The sequence below is a fragment of the Drosophila sulfurigaster genome, chromosome 2L (assembly GCF_023558435.1).
Source record: "Drosophila sulfurigaster albostrigata strain 15112-1811.04 chromosome 2L, ASM2355843v2, whole genome shotgun sequence".
NCBI classification, from domain to species: domain Eukaryota; kingdom Metazoa; phylum Arthropoda; class Insecta; order Diptera; family Drosophilidae; genus Drosophila; species Drosophila sulfurigaster.
The window spans coordinates 11,970,753-11,987,749 of NC_084881.1; the positions used below are offsets into that span (position 1 = coordinate 11,970,753).

Consider the following 16,997-nt stretch of genomic DNA (forward strand, 5'->3'; position numbering starts at 1 on the left):
AAAAAAATTTGAATTCTTAGGTGAATTTGTGCAAATATTGAATGGAAATATTATATTGAGTTGAAATACAAAATTATAAAAACAAGAGCAGAATATTCATACTTATTCTATAATACTAAATACAAAAAATATATTAAATTAGAAAAAGAGCAAAGCAGAATATTTTTACTTATTTCTATATTACTAAATACTAAAATATATAAAAATACTAACTTGAAAATAATCAAGAAATAACTTTAAGAAATATTTGGAAGATTAGCTAATAATTTGCCTTGGATGTTGAGTGCAAGTATTAAAATGAAATATGAATGATTGTAGCTTTTATATTATCTCTCATAGTGAGTGCAAATGCATACAATGGCAGAGTGATAAAAGCCTCGAGGTCCGCTAATGACTGATCCAACTAAAGTGGGGAAGGAACTAGTAATTGTTAAGTGCACAATAAAACAGCTGGCAGCTGTATTGTTCCCCCCGATTGAATGGAAGGTAACTCTCGCTGTACCCGGAAGAATGGTGCATGGCAAAGCAGTTGAGAAAGTAATTATAACCGATGCGTTAGAGTGTAGCTGTGGATTGCAACATGGGGCCGACTGACAATGGGCAAGCATGAAACGTGCCAGTGAAGAATACAAACAAAACCAAGACCAAAAAAAAAAAAGAAACAAAAATTATGAAAAATACTTATATAAAAAGTAATAAAAAATCATAAACGAGCTTCAATGAGCGCACAGCTTTAAGTGTGTGAGACTGAAAGAGTGAGACAGAGAGAGAGTGAGGCAGATACTTTAGCTCTGACATAACCCATGGTTCAGTTCAGGAAAGTGCAGGAGGCGGGAAGGGGCAGCAAGCGGGGATTGGCTGACTCATTGAACAGCTATGAACATGGACGTGGACGTGAACGTGGTCGAGGACGAGACTAACCAGAGGCGTACTATAGTTGGAATTCAATTGGCAATGATCGCTTAATGACAACAATTTCAATAATTTCCATCACACAGACCAGACTGTACAAATAAAAGTCGCCTCTCAGTGTGACGTTGAATGTTGGAATGTTGTTGTTGCGCTCGTTTAAATGAGCCTCGCTGGAATGAGGCAATGATGGAACGATCTGAGGGAATGAGATGCGCCAGCAAGCTTAAATGAACTTGACAAGCGAGCAAAGAGATTTCTGATTGCTCTCACAAACTATATAGCGTGACAGCAAGCGATAAAAAAAAAAACACAGAAATACTAGAGATCTTCTCATAACTGGCAACTTAACCTCAGTCAACACCTGTTGAAGTCTCCAAGTTGTTATGTTCTTCAATTTATGGCAATTTCTGCTCAGATTTCAGCTTGATTTCTTTTGAATAATTGATCAGTCGATCGTTTTTGACAGGCAGTCTTCTTTGAAAACTGCCGAGCAGGAATTTTAGTTGCAGGCTAAATTCTATTTAAAAACTTTAAATTATATGCTTGATAGGAATGATCGATGGTATCTTGATCTCAATATTCAATACAAAATAAATGCATTCAAAAGTTTATAATACCAATAATACTATTTAAAGTAATATACAAATATATATATAAAATTCTATTCTTATCTCTCTATACTTTGTCTTGAATACAAATAAACTAGTTAGTCAAGCAATTCATGAAATTTAAATGCTCAAGCATCTATCTTTGTTCAGCTTGAATTGCAAACCGTTTTATTAAAACTTATCTTATTGGCGCTATTCTTAGTTGCTCTTTCGAATTTGTTTAGCATTTCACGCCAACTGACTTAAATTGAATTCAATTTCGGCACAATTTCAATTCTTGCTATTCATAAATAATATTGTTAAATATAATCGAGTTTTAAACTGCAAACATCTTTTGTAAATTGCTTGATACCTAATCTGCTAAACTGATTTTACTTGAATTTAGTATTTTATAATACCATAGGTAGTATATTTGCTTGATAAAACGTTTGAGTTGAGTTCTTAAAATATGTTTTAATGGATAATATGCTATTCTGATTCTGTTGGAATTTACTTAGTATTTTAAATTACTATAGTTAGTATATTTAATAGAGAAAACATTTGAATTGAGTTCTTAACTCACATTTATCCGTAAAGTTTTAAGTAGTTAGTTTGATGCATATATTTTAATGCTTAATATGCTATTCTGATTCTTTTGAAATTTACTTAGTATTTTAAATTACTACAGTTAGTTATACAGTTATATTTGTTAGAGGAAACATTTGAATTGAGTTCTTAAGATAAATGTAATCCTTTATATGCTAATCTGATCCGATCTATTGTTAGTATATTTGCTAGATAAAACATTTGATAAACATTAAATCACACACATTTATCGCTAAAGTTTTAAGTAGTTATTTTGATAGACCTAAATTCAAGTGCACAAGATCTCTGCTAAGAATTGTGCTACTTTCACTAGGATTGCGTCTATGTTAGATACATCTAGTTGTGTCTAATCTAGATGCAGGCTTTTTATGTGAATTGGGCACAACGATATGGACACACCCGTTTAATGTCCTAGGTGTGCCCTGCGCACATTCTTCTGCCTTCCCTTGCCTCATCACCTTTCTTAGGGGGCCAGCAATGGCGTCATAATAACATTGTTGGCCCAGCTTTTTGTGGTGTCAGCGAAGTAGGCAAGCAGCCTGAAGTGGGGCTGCTCGGCATGCCGGTAAATCGGTCAACGTCGTCGTGGGGTCATCATTGGAATCTAGTGCAGCAAGTCAGCGAGCCAAGCAAAACTTCTCTCTATCTCTTCTTATATTCTCCACCTCAAACCCCACTCCCCACTCCTCGTCAGTCTCTGACTCGCCGTTTGAGTGGAAAATATGTGGTTGCAAACAATTTACGTAAATTAGCGCAATTACAGCTGGCATTCTGGCTCGTTCTGCTCGCGTATCCGACAGATACTTTCTAGTCTACAATCGCAGCCAATGAAACCGGTTTGTCAGTCTTTTAGAGTTTCTGTTTCTGATTCTGATTTCTGTCTAGTGTTTACTGTTGTGAGATTGCTTTTTATACCCAACAACCAAAGAAATTTCTAAGGGTATAATCGGTTTGCGATCATGAAGAATAAGCATACAAGCATACAAGCAACAGGAGAAAGCATCAGATAATCTACAATCAAGATTAACGACCGTGTCTCTAGTTCCTTACCTAAGTATATATACTCAACAGTATCTCTCTACAGATAGCGCTGTTAATTACGATCCAATTTATGGTGCTTATATCTACGTATATATTTGACTTCATTTATACTATCATTTAAATTCAATCACATTAATTTATTAAATAAAAGTTTTTCCTATAACAATTTTAATTGAATTATAAATATAATATTACAAATATACCATATTATTGATATGGTATTTTCCATTTTTTATCAACAAGAAATCATAGTTATAATTAGCTGATAATTTAAAGAATGGTATAAATAGTGTAATCTCTGTTGCATTGATAGAGATACAAAGTAATTCTTAAAATAACTACACAGATAATATAAAATTGTTTTATTGCAACCATTGTTGTTATAAATATTGTTTGTTACCTGATACTTTAGAGTCGAGTCCACTCTTCAGATGTTTTCTTAATTGTATAGTCTTTTAATGGAAGCGCTCTGCGGTACCGCACACAAAATTGTGTGGGAATCCATTTCCCAGAAGGCACACGAACAACAAACACATGACACACACACAGCAACACATGAACTAAACGTTAGATAATCCAGTTTAGAACTTTAAAATTGTATAGCGATTTAGCCAAGTGTGAATAGAACATGCAAAAAGACAGAATTCCGAACCCAGTTACATCAAATCAAATATATAAATTCTATGATTTCTCTTTGTGCTTGCAGATCGTGCAGCATGGAAGTCCAAACGGTGAGCAGTCTGCACAGCACCGCCGCCCTCTTGTCATCGCTGCAGCAGGCGGCGACGAGTAGTCCGAGTCCAAATGGCGGCACGCCCAAGAAGACGGCGGCCAATGCGGGCGCTGCGTCCGCCAAGCAATCCTCAACAGAAGCTGCCATTCTCGAGCAGCTGAACAAGCAACATCAGCAACAACATCAGCACAGTCGCGACTGCGATAGTCCGGCCAGCTCCAACTCGGAGCTGGAGAAGGAGTTCAATGAGTTGCGCGATCTGAATGGTTCCCTCACTGGCAGCGGCAGTGTTGGCAAATCAAATGGTTCGTTGAGTGGCGCCTCATCGACCAACTCGGCAGCAGCTCCTGGTGCAAATAGTAGCTGCGGGCAACCCCTCAATGGCAGTCCACAGCCATCGGGCGCAGCTGGTGCGGCACAGTTCAAGAAACGCATCTCGAGCAGCCGAGCTCCGACACGTAAGGCGCATCGCATCAAGTTCTATCGGAATGGTGATCGCTTCTACCCGGGCATAACTATACCAGTATCAAATGAGCGCTATCGTTCCTTCGAGAGCCTCTACGAGGATCTGACACGACTACTCGAGGAGAATGTTAAGATACCTGGAGCTGTGCGCGCCATCTACACTATGTGCGGCAAGAAGGTGAGTCGACTGCAATCTTAGTGAGGAACTGCTATTTGGATAAATGTTACTATGCTATGATTATCATCATTGCAAATTAATTACGATATCCACAACTACTATAAATGTATAGTGAAACAAGTAAGAAAGCTACAGTCGAGTGTACTCGACTGTAAGATACCCGCTACCCATTTTGAATAAAAGCATTATATTTTGCGGTATATTTCTCAAAATATTCCGAATATACTACAAAAATACTACAAAATATACCAAATGGTATATGTGGTATATCGTTATAGTACCTCATTCAAAATATACCATAGACGGCACAATATACCAGATTGTCAGACAAAGTAATTAAGACCCCCATACAAAAGTATTTCTTTAATAGCTTCGACAATTTTTATCTGATCGCAACCAAATTTGCAGGAATCATAACTACTATAGTAATTATTGTATATACGTAACTCTAGCTTTAAAATTACGCTTGTTATTCGATTTTTTTGATTTGCGGGGGCGGAAGGGGACGTGGCAAAAATTTGAAACAAACTTGATCTGCGTGCAAACATAACAAATGTTGTCGAAAAAAAATTATAGCTCTATCTCTTATAGTCTCTGAGATCTAGGTGTTCATCCGGACGGACGGACAGACACACAGACGGCCATGGCTAGATCGTCTCGGCTGTTGACGCTGATCGAGAATATATATACTTTATAGGGTCGGAGATGCCTCCTTTTACCTGTTACATACATTTCCTGCCGGCACAAAGTTGTAATACCCTTCTAACCTATGGGTAGCGGGTATAAAAAGCAACAATAATTCCAATTGTAAATTTGTTTTGATTTCGAACGGCTGTTTTGCTTTATCGGCAATCGATTTAAGCAGACATTTGTTGTCCTTGGGGCTCGTCTGAGAAAACAGAAGTTTCGATCATCGATTTACTTTAATTACTTTGTTAATCGAGTACAATAGCAGCGAGTAACGTTTTTTATTCAACTAAGGTTGCAGTGTTTTACAAAATATAAACAATTATAAACTCCAAACTCACCTTCTGCACTTTAACTTGTAGATCACTGCTTTTGACGAGCTGGAGGATGGCCAGAGCTATGTGTGTTCCTGCAATAATGAGAACTTCAAGAAGGTCGAGTACAACACGAGTTCACAGCCGCTGGCCAATCTGACGCTGGCCAACAATGGACGCACGACCAATCAGCGACTCGCGAAGCTGCAGCGTCCCGCCTCGCCCCTTAAGAACGGTGCGCTCAACAGCAGCGCATGCAGCAGCAGCGGAGGTGCCGCAGCATTAAATGGTAGCGGAGCTGCCACAAACGGCGGTTGCCCGTTGAACAGTAGTTCGCGATTCAGCGAGCGGGACAGCGTTGTGCATCCACGTATCGTCACACTGATACGGAATGGCACAAAGCCGCGACGAATTATGCGCCTGCTGCTGAACAAACGCAACAGTCCAAGCTTCGATCATGTGCTCACCGCCATCACGCAAGTGGTGCGCCTCGACACAGGATACGTTCGCAAGGTGTTCACCTTGTCGGGGGGTGTCGGTCTCACAGCTGGCCGATTTCTTTGGCAAGGAGGATGTCTTTCTCACCTACGGCACCGAGCGAGTGAATACCGCGGAGGATTTCAAGCTGGAGGCGGATGAGCAGCGCGCCATCAATGCCATACGCAAAACGTTGCGCACCGCGGGCACCACATGCAAAGGGCCCAAGCCCAAGATGCCCGTCAAAAGCAAAAAAGGCTTTCCCCAGCGAACCGAGCACATTGCCGCGAGGCGAGGGCGATGGCGATCTGCAGCAGCCCACGGCTGAGGATGATCAGGCAACGTTACTTAATAGCGCAGGCATTGAGATTGGTGAATTGCCGGCGGCTATCAGAGACAACTACATACTGGGCAATCTAATTGGCGATGGTAACTTCGCTGTGGTGCTGCGTGTCCAGGAGCGACAGACGGGCTTGCCGTATGCTCTAAAGATCATTGACAAAAGCAAGTGCAAGGGCAAGGAACATTACATCGATGCGGAGGTGCGTGTGATGAAGAAACTGCAGCATCCGCACATCATATCGCTCATCATGGATGTCGATCAGCTGACAAACATGTACCTCGTGCTGGAGTATGTGAGTGGTAAGTCAAGACTAGTTAAAACAAATGTCTTAGCTCTGCCCGTTGCTAATCTCTCTCTTCTCTTTGACAGGTGGGGATCTGTTCGATGCCATTACACAGGTCACACGCTTCTCGGAGAGCCAGTCGCGCACAATGATCCGCCATCTGGGCTCTGCCATGTCTTATTTACATTCCATGGGCATTGTGCACAGAGACATTAAGCCAGAGAATCTGCTGGTAAGCATAAATATTAAATGAATTTAAAAATGGCTTCAAGAAAAATTGGTAGTTGCGACATAGACATAGGCGAAAAAGAAATAACCTAAATATTGATTTACATAAAATTCTTACAATTGAATAGATTAGAAAGAGATTGAATCCTTTTTATACCCGCTACTCATAGGGTAGAAGGCTATTATTTAATTGGAGTTCTATAATTAATTTAATTTCTGCTCCTATGTTGCCAATTATCTCAATATCACGTATATTAGTAGTAGTACACATTAGTACTTGGTATGTAATTTGTACAAAAGCAAAACTACATCTTCACTTTACCCAACAGGTTGAACTGGACGAAGCCGGCAATGTGGTGCAGCTGAAACTCGCCGACTTTGGCTTGGCTTGCGAGGTAACCGAGCCGCTTTACGCCGTCTGTGGCACGCCCACTTATGTGGCACCCGAAATACTGCTAGAAGTAGGCTATGGCTTAAAGGTAATGCGTTCACGCTCGCAAATTTCATAAAATTATCCTATTAACATCTTTTCTCTGTTGGCAGATTGACGTTTGGGCTGCCGGCATCATTTTGTATATACTACTCTGTGGATTCCCGCCATTTGTGGCGCCGGATAATCAACAGGAGCCGCTGTTTGATGCCATCATCTCGGGCGTGTACGAGTTTCCCGATCCCTACTGGTCGGACATCGGCGATGGTGTGCGCGATTTAATCGCCAACATGCTGCAATCCGATCCCGATGTACGCTTTACCAGCGAGGATATCCTAGATCATTATTGGACAATGGTCGATGAGGAGAATTGCGGTGCTGGCGATGACATTGATGTTGGCGGCTTAAGCAGATGAATCATGGCTGTTTGGGGTGTTTGAGCCAAATGTTGTTACTGCATCATCGTCATCATTATCATCCCCAATGCCGCTCGTAGTTTTTGTATTATGTAATTTAGCGCTATTATATATAGGCCTTAATTTATTATTTATACATATTAACAAACAAACACACACACATACATATGGTACAGTTTTGGTCGTTAAGCAAGAATAATAATGAACGTGAAGAGAAGTTCTTCGGCCAACAACATTAGTAACGTTGTGGTTCCGACACTTTCTCAAAAATTCCAATTTGAACAACCGTTTACGGTTCGCTACTTTATATTCTTTATAACGCAGATATATATATATATATTTTATAATGAAAGGTACTTGCATACATACTATACATATACATATATTTTAAAGTGTTTTAATTAGTATTTTAATTGATTACAAATTATGAATAAATGCATGTTGTGTATATTTTCACGAACCTGTTAATTATGTTTTTCGGATGATTTTTGCTTTGTTTAAACGTATATGTATGTTTTGCCTGCACTTGTAATGTAAACGATAAAACGCGATAAAAACAAAAACGAAAAATCCAACATAATATTTAAGCGCATTTATACAGACACCAATAATAAAACTTTAGAAATAAATGCTATATTGAACTAATTTGGCTGATAGACGTTAATTGTTTTCCGTGGGTTTTAAAAGTGAATAATTCCGCGGCTTTTGAATCGATGAGTCAATCGATAACAAGGGAACAGCGATGATTTTAGATTTGCTTAGTCTCCAAAAGAAATTTCCCTTTGATTATATTTTTCCCACCCGCTACTTGTAAACTAATTTACCCCAGCGTAATTACAACAAAGAATATATAATACAGTCTCATAGGCCAATCTCAGATCTGTGGAACTCATCTTGGGTTTATAGGCAGAACAAAAATGTTTGGAAATTTCGAGCGACTCTTCCTTAGCCCTGGAAACATATCGATATATAACAGTTTTTAGCTACCGATACGCGTATCGCTTCTTATTTTTCCGTTGGGATCTTGATGTGAGCATTCGCAATTGCAATCCGTAACTAGTTTCATATCATGACCGAGGCAATGCCAACATATAACATCGTAAGTCTCCTGCACAAGAGTGAAAGTTATCAATGATATATGAAATTCTACCTTGCTGACCCTAGGATTCGGTGGCGCCAAGGTTTAAATACCAGCGCATTGGCAATGATGATCTGCGACAAATACTCAAAGCCGATGTGATCACCTGCAGTGCTGTGCGTTCCAAGGTGAATTTCCAATTGGAATATACGAAAAACACTCATAACTTTACCTTTCGGCAGTTTCTGATAGTTGGCACAAACCAAGGACATGTCTATATGTTGAATCACGAGGGTAAATCAGTGGAGTCCAATTTAAGCAGTGGCAAAAGTCACACTCATTCTATGGCGGTAAACCACATCGATGTGGATCCTCGCGGTGAATATGTGGCCACATGCTCCGATGACGGTTGCGTGAGTCATGAATTCAATAAGGTGTTGCGCAACTACTATTTTGTATTTAAATTAATCCAATTCTGCAGGTCAACATTACGAAATTATTCAACTGGAAGAACAATCGAAGTTTTTTTTCGGGCAAGTTTATCAAAGCGATTGCTTTGGCTCCCGAAGACAAATCCAGCAGGCGTTCTTTTGTTGTGGGTATGTAGCTTACTCAACTTTTTTAGCTTTCAAATTATCCATTTCATACTTTAGGGAACGATAAGCTCACTCTCTATGAACCCAACTTGCTGCATCGTCTAAAGCCTAGGGAATTGTGCGCTGTGGAAGGCAGGGTGTTGTCCATTAGCTGGCAGAGCAACTTTATCGCTTGGGCGAGTCATTTGGGAGTAGATGTCTATGACCTGAGAGAGAAATGTTCGCTGGGACTGATGAAATGGGAGGTGCCAGCGCAAGCACATCTAGAAAACTTTCGCTGCCATCTACGTTGGTCGAATCCAACGACGTTGCTGATCGGCTGGGTGGACACCATATACATTTGTGTGATACGGAAAGGCAATGCAATGGAAACATCCTCTAACAACTTGCCCGGCTATGTTTTAGATCCAGGTGGACCTGTGTATGGTTACAGTTTCTTTGTAATTTAATAATATCTTTTTCAGTTTCTACATTTCAAACATCTTTCTACATTTGTGGTCTGGCGCCGCTGGCGGCCAATCAGCTTGTTGTGCTGGGCTATCGTAAGGAACGCAGCGTGAACAATAAAGCATTGCGTCCTGTGCTCTGTGTCATTGAGTACAAGATGAATGCATTTGAGGAAGTTTGTACAGAAAGCATAAATCTTCAAGGCTTCGAGGAGTACACAGTCAATGACTATAACCTGGGCTGTATTACTGAGGAGAATCGTCTCTTCATCATCACGCCCAAGGACATTGTCGTGGCTAGCCTGGCTAGCACAGATGATCGTCTAGAGTGGCTGATTGGGCAAAAGTAATGTAAAATATTGTACTTGCTTATTGTGTTTTGATGTTTTCAATATTTAACTGTTTAGAAATTTTTTCGCAATCGAGGCTTTTCATTTTTTATCTTAATCTTAATCAATACTCCACACTTAAATTGAAGAACAATGCTTAAATACTTTTATCTAATTTTAAAGAGTCGAAATCTCTATATTAAAACCTGTTTTGTTCTTATGGCTACAACGGTAAGAGCTAGACAGATTAGTTTTAATAATTTAATTGCGTAATTAGTCTGTTTTTTTTTTTCAAAATTCCTACGCTAAAAATTATAAATTTTTTATATTTGCAGCAAATTTGAAGAAGCTATGGAAATGTCAACACAAGGTTGCAGTCTTGCACTGCTGTCCGTGGCCATGTAAGAATTTATTTTTAATTACAAACACTTATTAAAATCAAACAACCAATGCAGAATGTATATAAACCACTTGTTGGATATCAAAAAATATGAAGACGCAGCAAAGTTGTGTCTTCGTGAGCTGGGTAACAACAAAGCCCTTTGGGAGGAACACGTCTTGAAGTTTGCCAAGTGTCAGCAACTGCGCTGTCTGAGTGCTTATTTACCAAGATTGGAGGATTGTACCATGGATCCACATTTCTATGAAATGGTGCTGTTCGAGTTTCTCAAGTTCGATGTTAATGGATTTCTTAAACTAATTAAAGGAGTGGCCACCGCAGCTGTACGATGGCTGGGCCATTATTAATCTCATACATGAAACTTTTAGGAAACAAAATACCAATGAGTTGCTGGAGTCCATAGCCCTATTATATATATATCAAGGCGATTCCAGCAGCGCATTGCGCTATATGTGATGTATTTGCATATTTTGTATATCTTGCACCTATTAAATATGTTCTTTGCTTTCTTTTCGCATCTGTAAAAAATTCACTATTAATAAAACTTTACAAAATAAATGCAGCATAGAACTCATTTTGTTGTGAATGGATTTCTAATGTAATTAAAATGCACACTGGCGCGGGTTTTGTTTTGATTAATCGATAACGAGCGTGTAGCAATGCTATTCAATTTCCGTGGTCACTTTGACAAATCAGCTGTTAACTGCGGTATTCGGTCACACTTTGCTTGCAAAGATGTTTTGATAAGAACGCGAATGCAAATGAAAAATTTTATACAATGGCCGATATATTGCCAGCTAATAACAGCGTAAGTTTTATGCATGTGGATAAAATGACCAATGATATGTGACATGGCAATGTGGTGATTCTAGGATTCAGGCAGCGATGAGGAAGAAGTAGAGCCAAAGTTCAAATACCAGCGCATTGGCAATGATCTGCGAAATATACTCAACACCGATGTGGTCACCTGTAGTGCTGTGCATTCCAAGGTTTGTTTAAAATTGGACGCAATTGGAATATAAATACAACATTTATAATTTTACAGTTTCTGATATTTGGCACATTCCGAGGGCGCGTCTATCTGGTAGATCATCAGGGCAACTCAGTGGAGTCCAATTTAAGTACTGGCGATCGTCACACTCATTCTGTGGCTGTGAACCACATCGATGTCGATCCTCGTGGTGAATACGTTGCCACATGCTCCGATGACGGTCGCGTGAGTCATGAACTTAATCATAAATTAAGGAATGCAACAACCGATTAAAATCAATTGCACTTCGCAGGTTAATATTACGGGTTTGTTTAGTTGCGAGAACAATCATAGTCTCAGTTATGGCAAGTTTATCAAAGCTGTCGCCTTAGATCCAGAAGCTAAATCAGGCGTGCGTCGCTTCATAGTGGGTATGTTGCTTAGTTCTTTCATTTGGCTTTTGGTTTATACAAATTTCAAATTATTTTAGGTGACGACAAGCTGACTCTCTATGAACGGAACTTGCTGCAACGTATGAAGCCAAGTGAATTGTGCGCTGTGGAAGGTAGCGTGTTGTCCATTAGCTGGCAGGGCAATTTTGTCGCTTGGGCGAGTCATTTGGGAGTACGTGTCTATGATCTGAGAGAGAAATGTTCTCTGGGACTGATGAAATGGGAGGTGCCACCGCAAGCACGTCTAGAAACCTTTCACTGCCACCTACGTTGGTCGCATTCAACGACGTTGCTCATCGGTTGGGTAGACACCATACGCATTTGTGTGATACGGAAACGCAATGCCATCGAAGCATCCTCTAGTAACTTGCCAGGCTATGTTGTAGATCCAGGTCAGAATGCTTGTGGCTACACTTTATTTATTCCACTTTTAATAATGTCTATTTCCTTTTGCAGTCTCTACATTTCAAACATCTTTCTACATTTGTGGTCTGGCGCCGCTGGCGGCCAATCAGCTTGTTGTGCTAGGATATCGTAAGGAACGAAGTGTGAACTATAAAGCTCTGCGTCCTGTGCTCTGTGTCATTGAATATAAGATGAACACTTGCGAGGAAGTGTGCACAGACAGCTTGACACTGCGTGGCTTTGAGGAGTACACAGTCAATGACTATAGTTTGGGTTGTATCATTGAGGAGAATCGTTACTTCATAATTGCCCCTAAGGATATTGTCGTGGCCAGCCTGATTGAGACAGACGATCGCGTGGAATGGCTCATTAAACACAAGTAAGTGGATTCCCCACGAAGGCTCTTCGTTGAATGATCCTATATTTTAAGTAGTTTTCATTTGATTCAGTCAAATCGGGAATGAATTTCACCCATATGAGTCAACCAAATAATTTTTATTGAGTTTTTTTCTCTGCCCTTACTTAACCAAAGAGGAATGCTTAATTTCCCATACTATATTAAACTATTAAGGAATTAGGTCCCTTCAATCACCATTAGTTAGTACAAGTTTATGTTAAATATGTTAAATTTAATAATTCAATTGCTTAGAACTAGCTTGAGTTGCTGCCATAGGAGCAATTCAAGTAAACTAAAGCATTTAGATTTCGATACGCTACTTATAATGAATATCTTTGGTTATGAAAACTGACAAAATACACTTCATATGAATGTGAGCAACTAAGCAACGATGCTGTCGCAGCATTTATCAGCCGGCTTCGTCCAATCGTAGTAGTAGGAGACAAAGGCGCGTTGTCCCGGATGCTCATGTGTACACATCTTACCATTGTAGAGATCTTGCATTAAGTGCTGACTACGCTTGTGCAGCACCAGATGATAGTCTCGGCACTTGGCCGGCATGTAGGCAGTATCAAAACGTGGGTCGTGCCAGCGATAAACGTGACGTAGTGGCGCCAACCAGGTACCTAGTGAAGCATCTTCCGAGACGTATTTCGACAGCAGTTGAGAGTTATTCGCCACATGCGCGCATAGTTTCTGAGATATAACATAGCCGCCACCTAGAGCATAATTAATGTAGTTCTTGCTCAAATAATAATTCGGTTCACTCCAGTGTCCCTTAGTTTTGATGTTAGCCCGCCCGTTGAAGTAGCCCCAATAGAGCTCAGGCAACGGGTCATTAACATAATCCCCTCGACGACGCAACAACTTGCGATCGTACGAAACGAGTACGTTGAGCAGATTGTCCAGCTTCACGTAGGAGTCGTCGTCCACTTTCAACAGGTATGAGAACTCGTAGTGTTGCGTTATTGTTATAAGCGACTGCAGCAATTTCTCAGTGAGATTCTTATAATCGTCATGCAACAGTGGCAACAGCAACAAATCATTGTGCTGCTTTTGTTCATGCTCTAGCTCAGAGCGTAGTGTGGGACTCAATTGTTGCGTTCCAATTGCAAAGATGTGCTTGAACTTTATGTTGCGGTGCACTCTCGGCTCCTCCATTTGTGGCAACTGTTGTTGCCATTGCACGTATTGCTGCAGACGATTCGCCTGCCACGCCACTGTTTCCATTTGCAAGTGGCCATCACTGTAGCTTGGTAGATAGATTTGATCTTCGGGGAAGTAGGATTGCTTCAATGGCCTAGCGAGACGCAACCATGTCTCACGCATGGCATCACGCTGCTCCGTGTTGCTGGGTGCACTGAACACGAGTATCACTAGAAATAAATCGGGATGCGGTTCCAGTTTGGCGACACCACTTCGCTCAACCGGACACTTATCCGCCATGCTGAGTATTCTTGTGATGAAACTGCCGAAGAAGAACGCTGTTATCGCTGTAAAGAGCGTAACTAGATTATTCATTCGACGCATTTTAAATTATTGTGCTTAGTTGTAACTGAGTGCCGGAAGATAAAGATACAAGTTGCTTGCAAATTCAATAAACAGCTGTTAGTGCAGTACTTTTGCCCTGCTATCGATGAATCGATAGTTTAAATCGGCTACAGCCTCGAGGGGCTGCCTGCTATCGATAACAAAGTAACAGATAGTTTTAAATGTAATAATTTAATAAATTTAATTTAAATTTAACCTGAAAAATTATATTTCATTATTGTAATTCCAATTTAATGTAATAAATTATTATTTTTTTCTTAGCAAATTCGAGGAAGCTATGGAGATTTCTATACATGGCGGCAGTCTACCACTGCTTTCCGTGGCTAGGTAAGAATTATTAATGAATGAATTAATTTAATAATTTCTTATTAAAATCAAACAACCATAACAGATTGTATATAAACCATTTGTTGACGCTCAAAAAATACGAAGACGCTGCTAAATTATGTCTCCGTGTGCTGGGTAATAACAAAGCCCTGTGGCAGGAAGAGGTATTCAAGTTTGTCAAGTGCCAGCAACTACGCTGCGTTAGTGCTTACTTACCCACATCGGAGGATTGCAAGCTGGATCCACAAGTCTATGAAATGGTACTCTATGAGTTTCTCATGCTGGACGTAAATGGATTTCTCAATCTAATCAAGGAGTGGCCACCAAAACTGTACAATGGCTTAGCCGTAATTAATGCCATACACGATAACTTCAGAAAACAGAATGCCAATGAGTTACTTGAGGCGTTGGCACTGTTGTATTCCTACCAAGGCAACTATGAAAGCGCATTGCGCATGTATTTAAAGTAAGTCTTTATTTTTACAATTTAAATATATCTTCCAAGGAGTACTAAATTCTTTTTACAGATTGCAGAACAAAGATGTATTTGAGCTAATACGAAGATTTGAGCTCTACGACGTCATTTCTCAACTTATCATTCCACTCATTCAGTTAGATCGCGAACGTGCCTTTAAGATATTACTCGATAAAAGTAAAATTAAGCCCGACGTTGTTGTACATCAGTTGGAGCAAAACCAAGAATACCTTTACTGGGTAAATGATAAATATTAATCCATTTAGACCTATTCCCAACTAACTATTTTCGTTATTCACGTAGTATTTGGATGGTCTAGAAAAGACTGAGAGTCATGGCGCGTTCCATCAAAAACTTGTTGGACTCTATGCAAAATATGATCGTTCAAAACTGTTGCCCTTTTTGCGTCGCTCAACTGATTACGCTATACAAGAAGCGCTAGCAATTTGCAAAAGCAAAGGTTTCCATCCAGAAATGGTCTATTTGCTGGGTCGCATGGGAAGTGTTGTCGAGGCTTTAAATATTATTATACATAGCGTAAGTCTTGATTAATACCTGATAGATCTGTCTATTGAAATGATTGTACTTTTAGATAAAAGACATTGAAATGGCTATTGAGTTCTGTAAGGAGCACAATGATGATGATCTTTGGAACAAACTCATCGACGAGTCTACCAAGCAGCCTGAAATAGTAACCAAGGTTCTGGATGGAATAGTGGGTATGTAGAATTATTGACCAATACTGTATAGCCAGCTAATTAATTTCATTCGTAGACTACGTGAATCCGGAGTTGGTGGTCAGCAAGATCAAATTAGGACAGAATATACCTAATCTGCAGCAATCGCTTACAAAAATGCTGTGGCATTATAATCTACAGGAGGATGTTATGGATCTGGCTCACAAGATCCAATTGACAGACTATTTCGACACTCATGCTGAAGTGGTTACGATGCAGAAACGTGGTCGGAATGTCTCCTGTGATCAAGTGTGTGCATCCTGTTCCCGTACCCTTATTATTAGTGGCACTACTCCGAACAATGGACTGACTATATTCAACTGTGGCCACATTTATCATGAAACTTGTTTGACAGATTCTCGTTGTGGTGTCTGTTTGGATTGGGATGCTATTCTTGAAAATTGTTAAACGCCAATTTGTAAAAGTCTGAATGTGGTTTTGTACTAGAAGTATCAGGGTATTATAAGATAAAAAAGAGATAAGGAAAAAGGTTCAAAAAGAAGCTTGCTAATACCATACATCGTTGGTACAAACAGGCAATAATCAGTTAATTGCCTGGGAAAATGGATACTCGACCGTAAAAGCATTACTTTTGAATATATGAAATCCTGTATGCAAACTTCAGCGTTCTAACATATTTTTTTACAATTTTCATGCAATATGTACAATTAATTTATTAGCCTTAACTTTTGCTTGTATGAGTATTTATTTTTTATATTTAATTAAAGCGCTGTAACTATTAACTGTGTCGACTATAGTGGTCTCGTTTCGAATTAGCGCGCCAAATTTATTGGTATCGGTACCAAATGCCTACAGCACATCGATAGCTGGTGGACAGCAAAAGTAAATATATCAGTCATCGGTATCGGTCAGCGTAACTATCCTGCACAAGAGGAAAGTTGTTAATGATACATAGAATGAATTTCTACCTTGCTGACCCTTGGATTCGGTGGTGCCAAGGTTTAAATACCAGCGCATTGGCAATGATGATTTGCGACAAATACTCAACACCGATGTGATCACCTGTGCGCAGTGCTGTACATTCTAAGGTGAATTGCCCAATACTACCCAAATGGGAATATAATAATACCATTCATAACTTTTCCTTTCGGCAATTTCTGATAGTTGGCACAA

General features: G+C 39.7%; 4 protein-coding genes across 4 annotated transcripts; 3 read left to right on the top strand and 1 right to left on the bottom strand.

Moving 5' to 3' along the window:
• The first annotated feature begins 3,741 nt into the window (after positions 1-3,741).
• Positions 3,742-8,160, top strand: LOC133850475 (serine/threonine-protein kinase GA29083). Its single transcript, XM_062286625.1, is given in 7 exon segments — positions 3,742-4,522; positions 5,572-6,051; positions 6,053-6,283; positions 6,318-6,642; positions 6,713-6,858; positions 7,184-7,333; positions 7,398-8,160. Coding segments are annotated over 7 exon segments (2,328 nt in total). The 5' UTR covers positions 3,742-3,829; the 3' UTR covers positions 7,701-8,160.
• Positions 8,161-8,300: 140 nt separating this feature from the next.
• LOC133850165 (vacuolar protein sorting-associated protein 41 homolog) lies at positions 8,301-11,002 on the top strand. Its single transcript, XM_062286208.1, has 8 exons — positions 8,301-8,799; positions 8,865-8,966; positions 9,021-9,191; positions 9,260-9,377; positions 9,432-9,785; positions 9,839-10,166; positions 10,485-10,550; positions 10,605-11,002. Exons 1-8 carry the CDS (start codon positions 8,770-8,772, stop codon positions 10,894-10,896), a joined length of 1,461 nt encoding a protein of 486 aa, XP_062142192.1. The 5' UTR covers positions 8,301-8,769; the 3' UTR covers positions 10,897-11,002.
• A 211-nt stretch (positions 11,003-11,213) lies between these two features.
• On the top strand, positions 11,214-16,623 carry LOC133850079 (vacuolar protein sorting-associated protein 41 homolog). The gene is made up of 12 exons (XM_062286087.1): positions 11,214-11,357; positions 11,422-11,538; positions 11,595-11,765; positions 11,833-11,950; positions 12,010-12,363; positions 12,428-12,755; positions 14,586-14,651; positions 14,716-15,117; positions 15,179-15,365; positions 15,430-15,663; positions 15,719-15,845; positions 15,901-16,623. Exons 1-12 carry the CDS (start codon positions 11,328-11,330, stop codon positions 16,269-16,271), a joined length of 2,505 nt encoding a protein of 834 aa, XP_062142071.1. The 5' UTR covers positions 11,214-11,327; the 3' UTR covers positions 16,272-16,623.
• On the bottom strand, positions 12,949-14,398 carry LOC133850239 (beta-1,3-galactosyltransferase 6). Its single transcript, XM_062286317.1, has one exon. The coding sequence runs from the start codon at positions 14,301-14,303 to the stop codon at positions 13,155-13,157; it is 1,149 nt and encodes a 382-aa protein (XP_062142301.1). The 5' UTR covers positions 14,304-14,398; the 3' UTR covers positions 12,949-13,154.
• Positions 16,624-16,997: the final 374 nt, after the last annotated feature.

What these genes read in the sequence shown, in the direction of transcription:
- LOC133850165 (XM_062286208.1), top strand. Translation starts at nt 8,770, where the DNA reads ATGACCGAGGCAATGCCAACATATAACATC. An exon ending in CAGGCGTTCTTTTGTTGTGG is followed by an intron (nt 9,378 to 9,431) that starts GTATGTAGCTTA and finishes TTCATACTTTAG; the next exon opens with GGAACGATAAGCTCACTCTC. An exon ending in GAGTGGCTGATTGGGCAAAA is followed by an intron (nt 10,167 to 10,484) that starts GTAATGTAAAAT and finishes TTATATTTGCAG; the next exon opens with CAAATTTGAAGAAGCTATGG.
- LOC133850079 (XM_062286087.1), top strand. Translation starts at nt 11,328, where the DNA reads ATGGCCGATATATTGCCAGCTAATAACAGC. An exon ending in CGTGCGTCGCTTCATAGTGG is followed by an intron (nt 11,951 to 12,009) that starts GTATGTTGCTTA and finishes AAATTATTTTAG; the next exon opens with GTGACGACAAGCTGACTCTC. An exon ending in GGTTCTGGATGGAATAGTGG is followed by an intron (nt 15,846 to 15,900) that starts GTATGTAGAATT and finishes TTTCATTCGTAG; the next exon opens with ACTACGTGAATCCGGAGTTG.
- LOC133850239 (XM_062286317.1), bottom strand. Translation starts at nt 14,303, where the DNA reads ATGCGTCGAATGAATAATCTAGTTACGCTCTTTACAGCGATAACAGCG.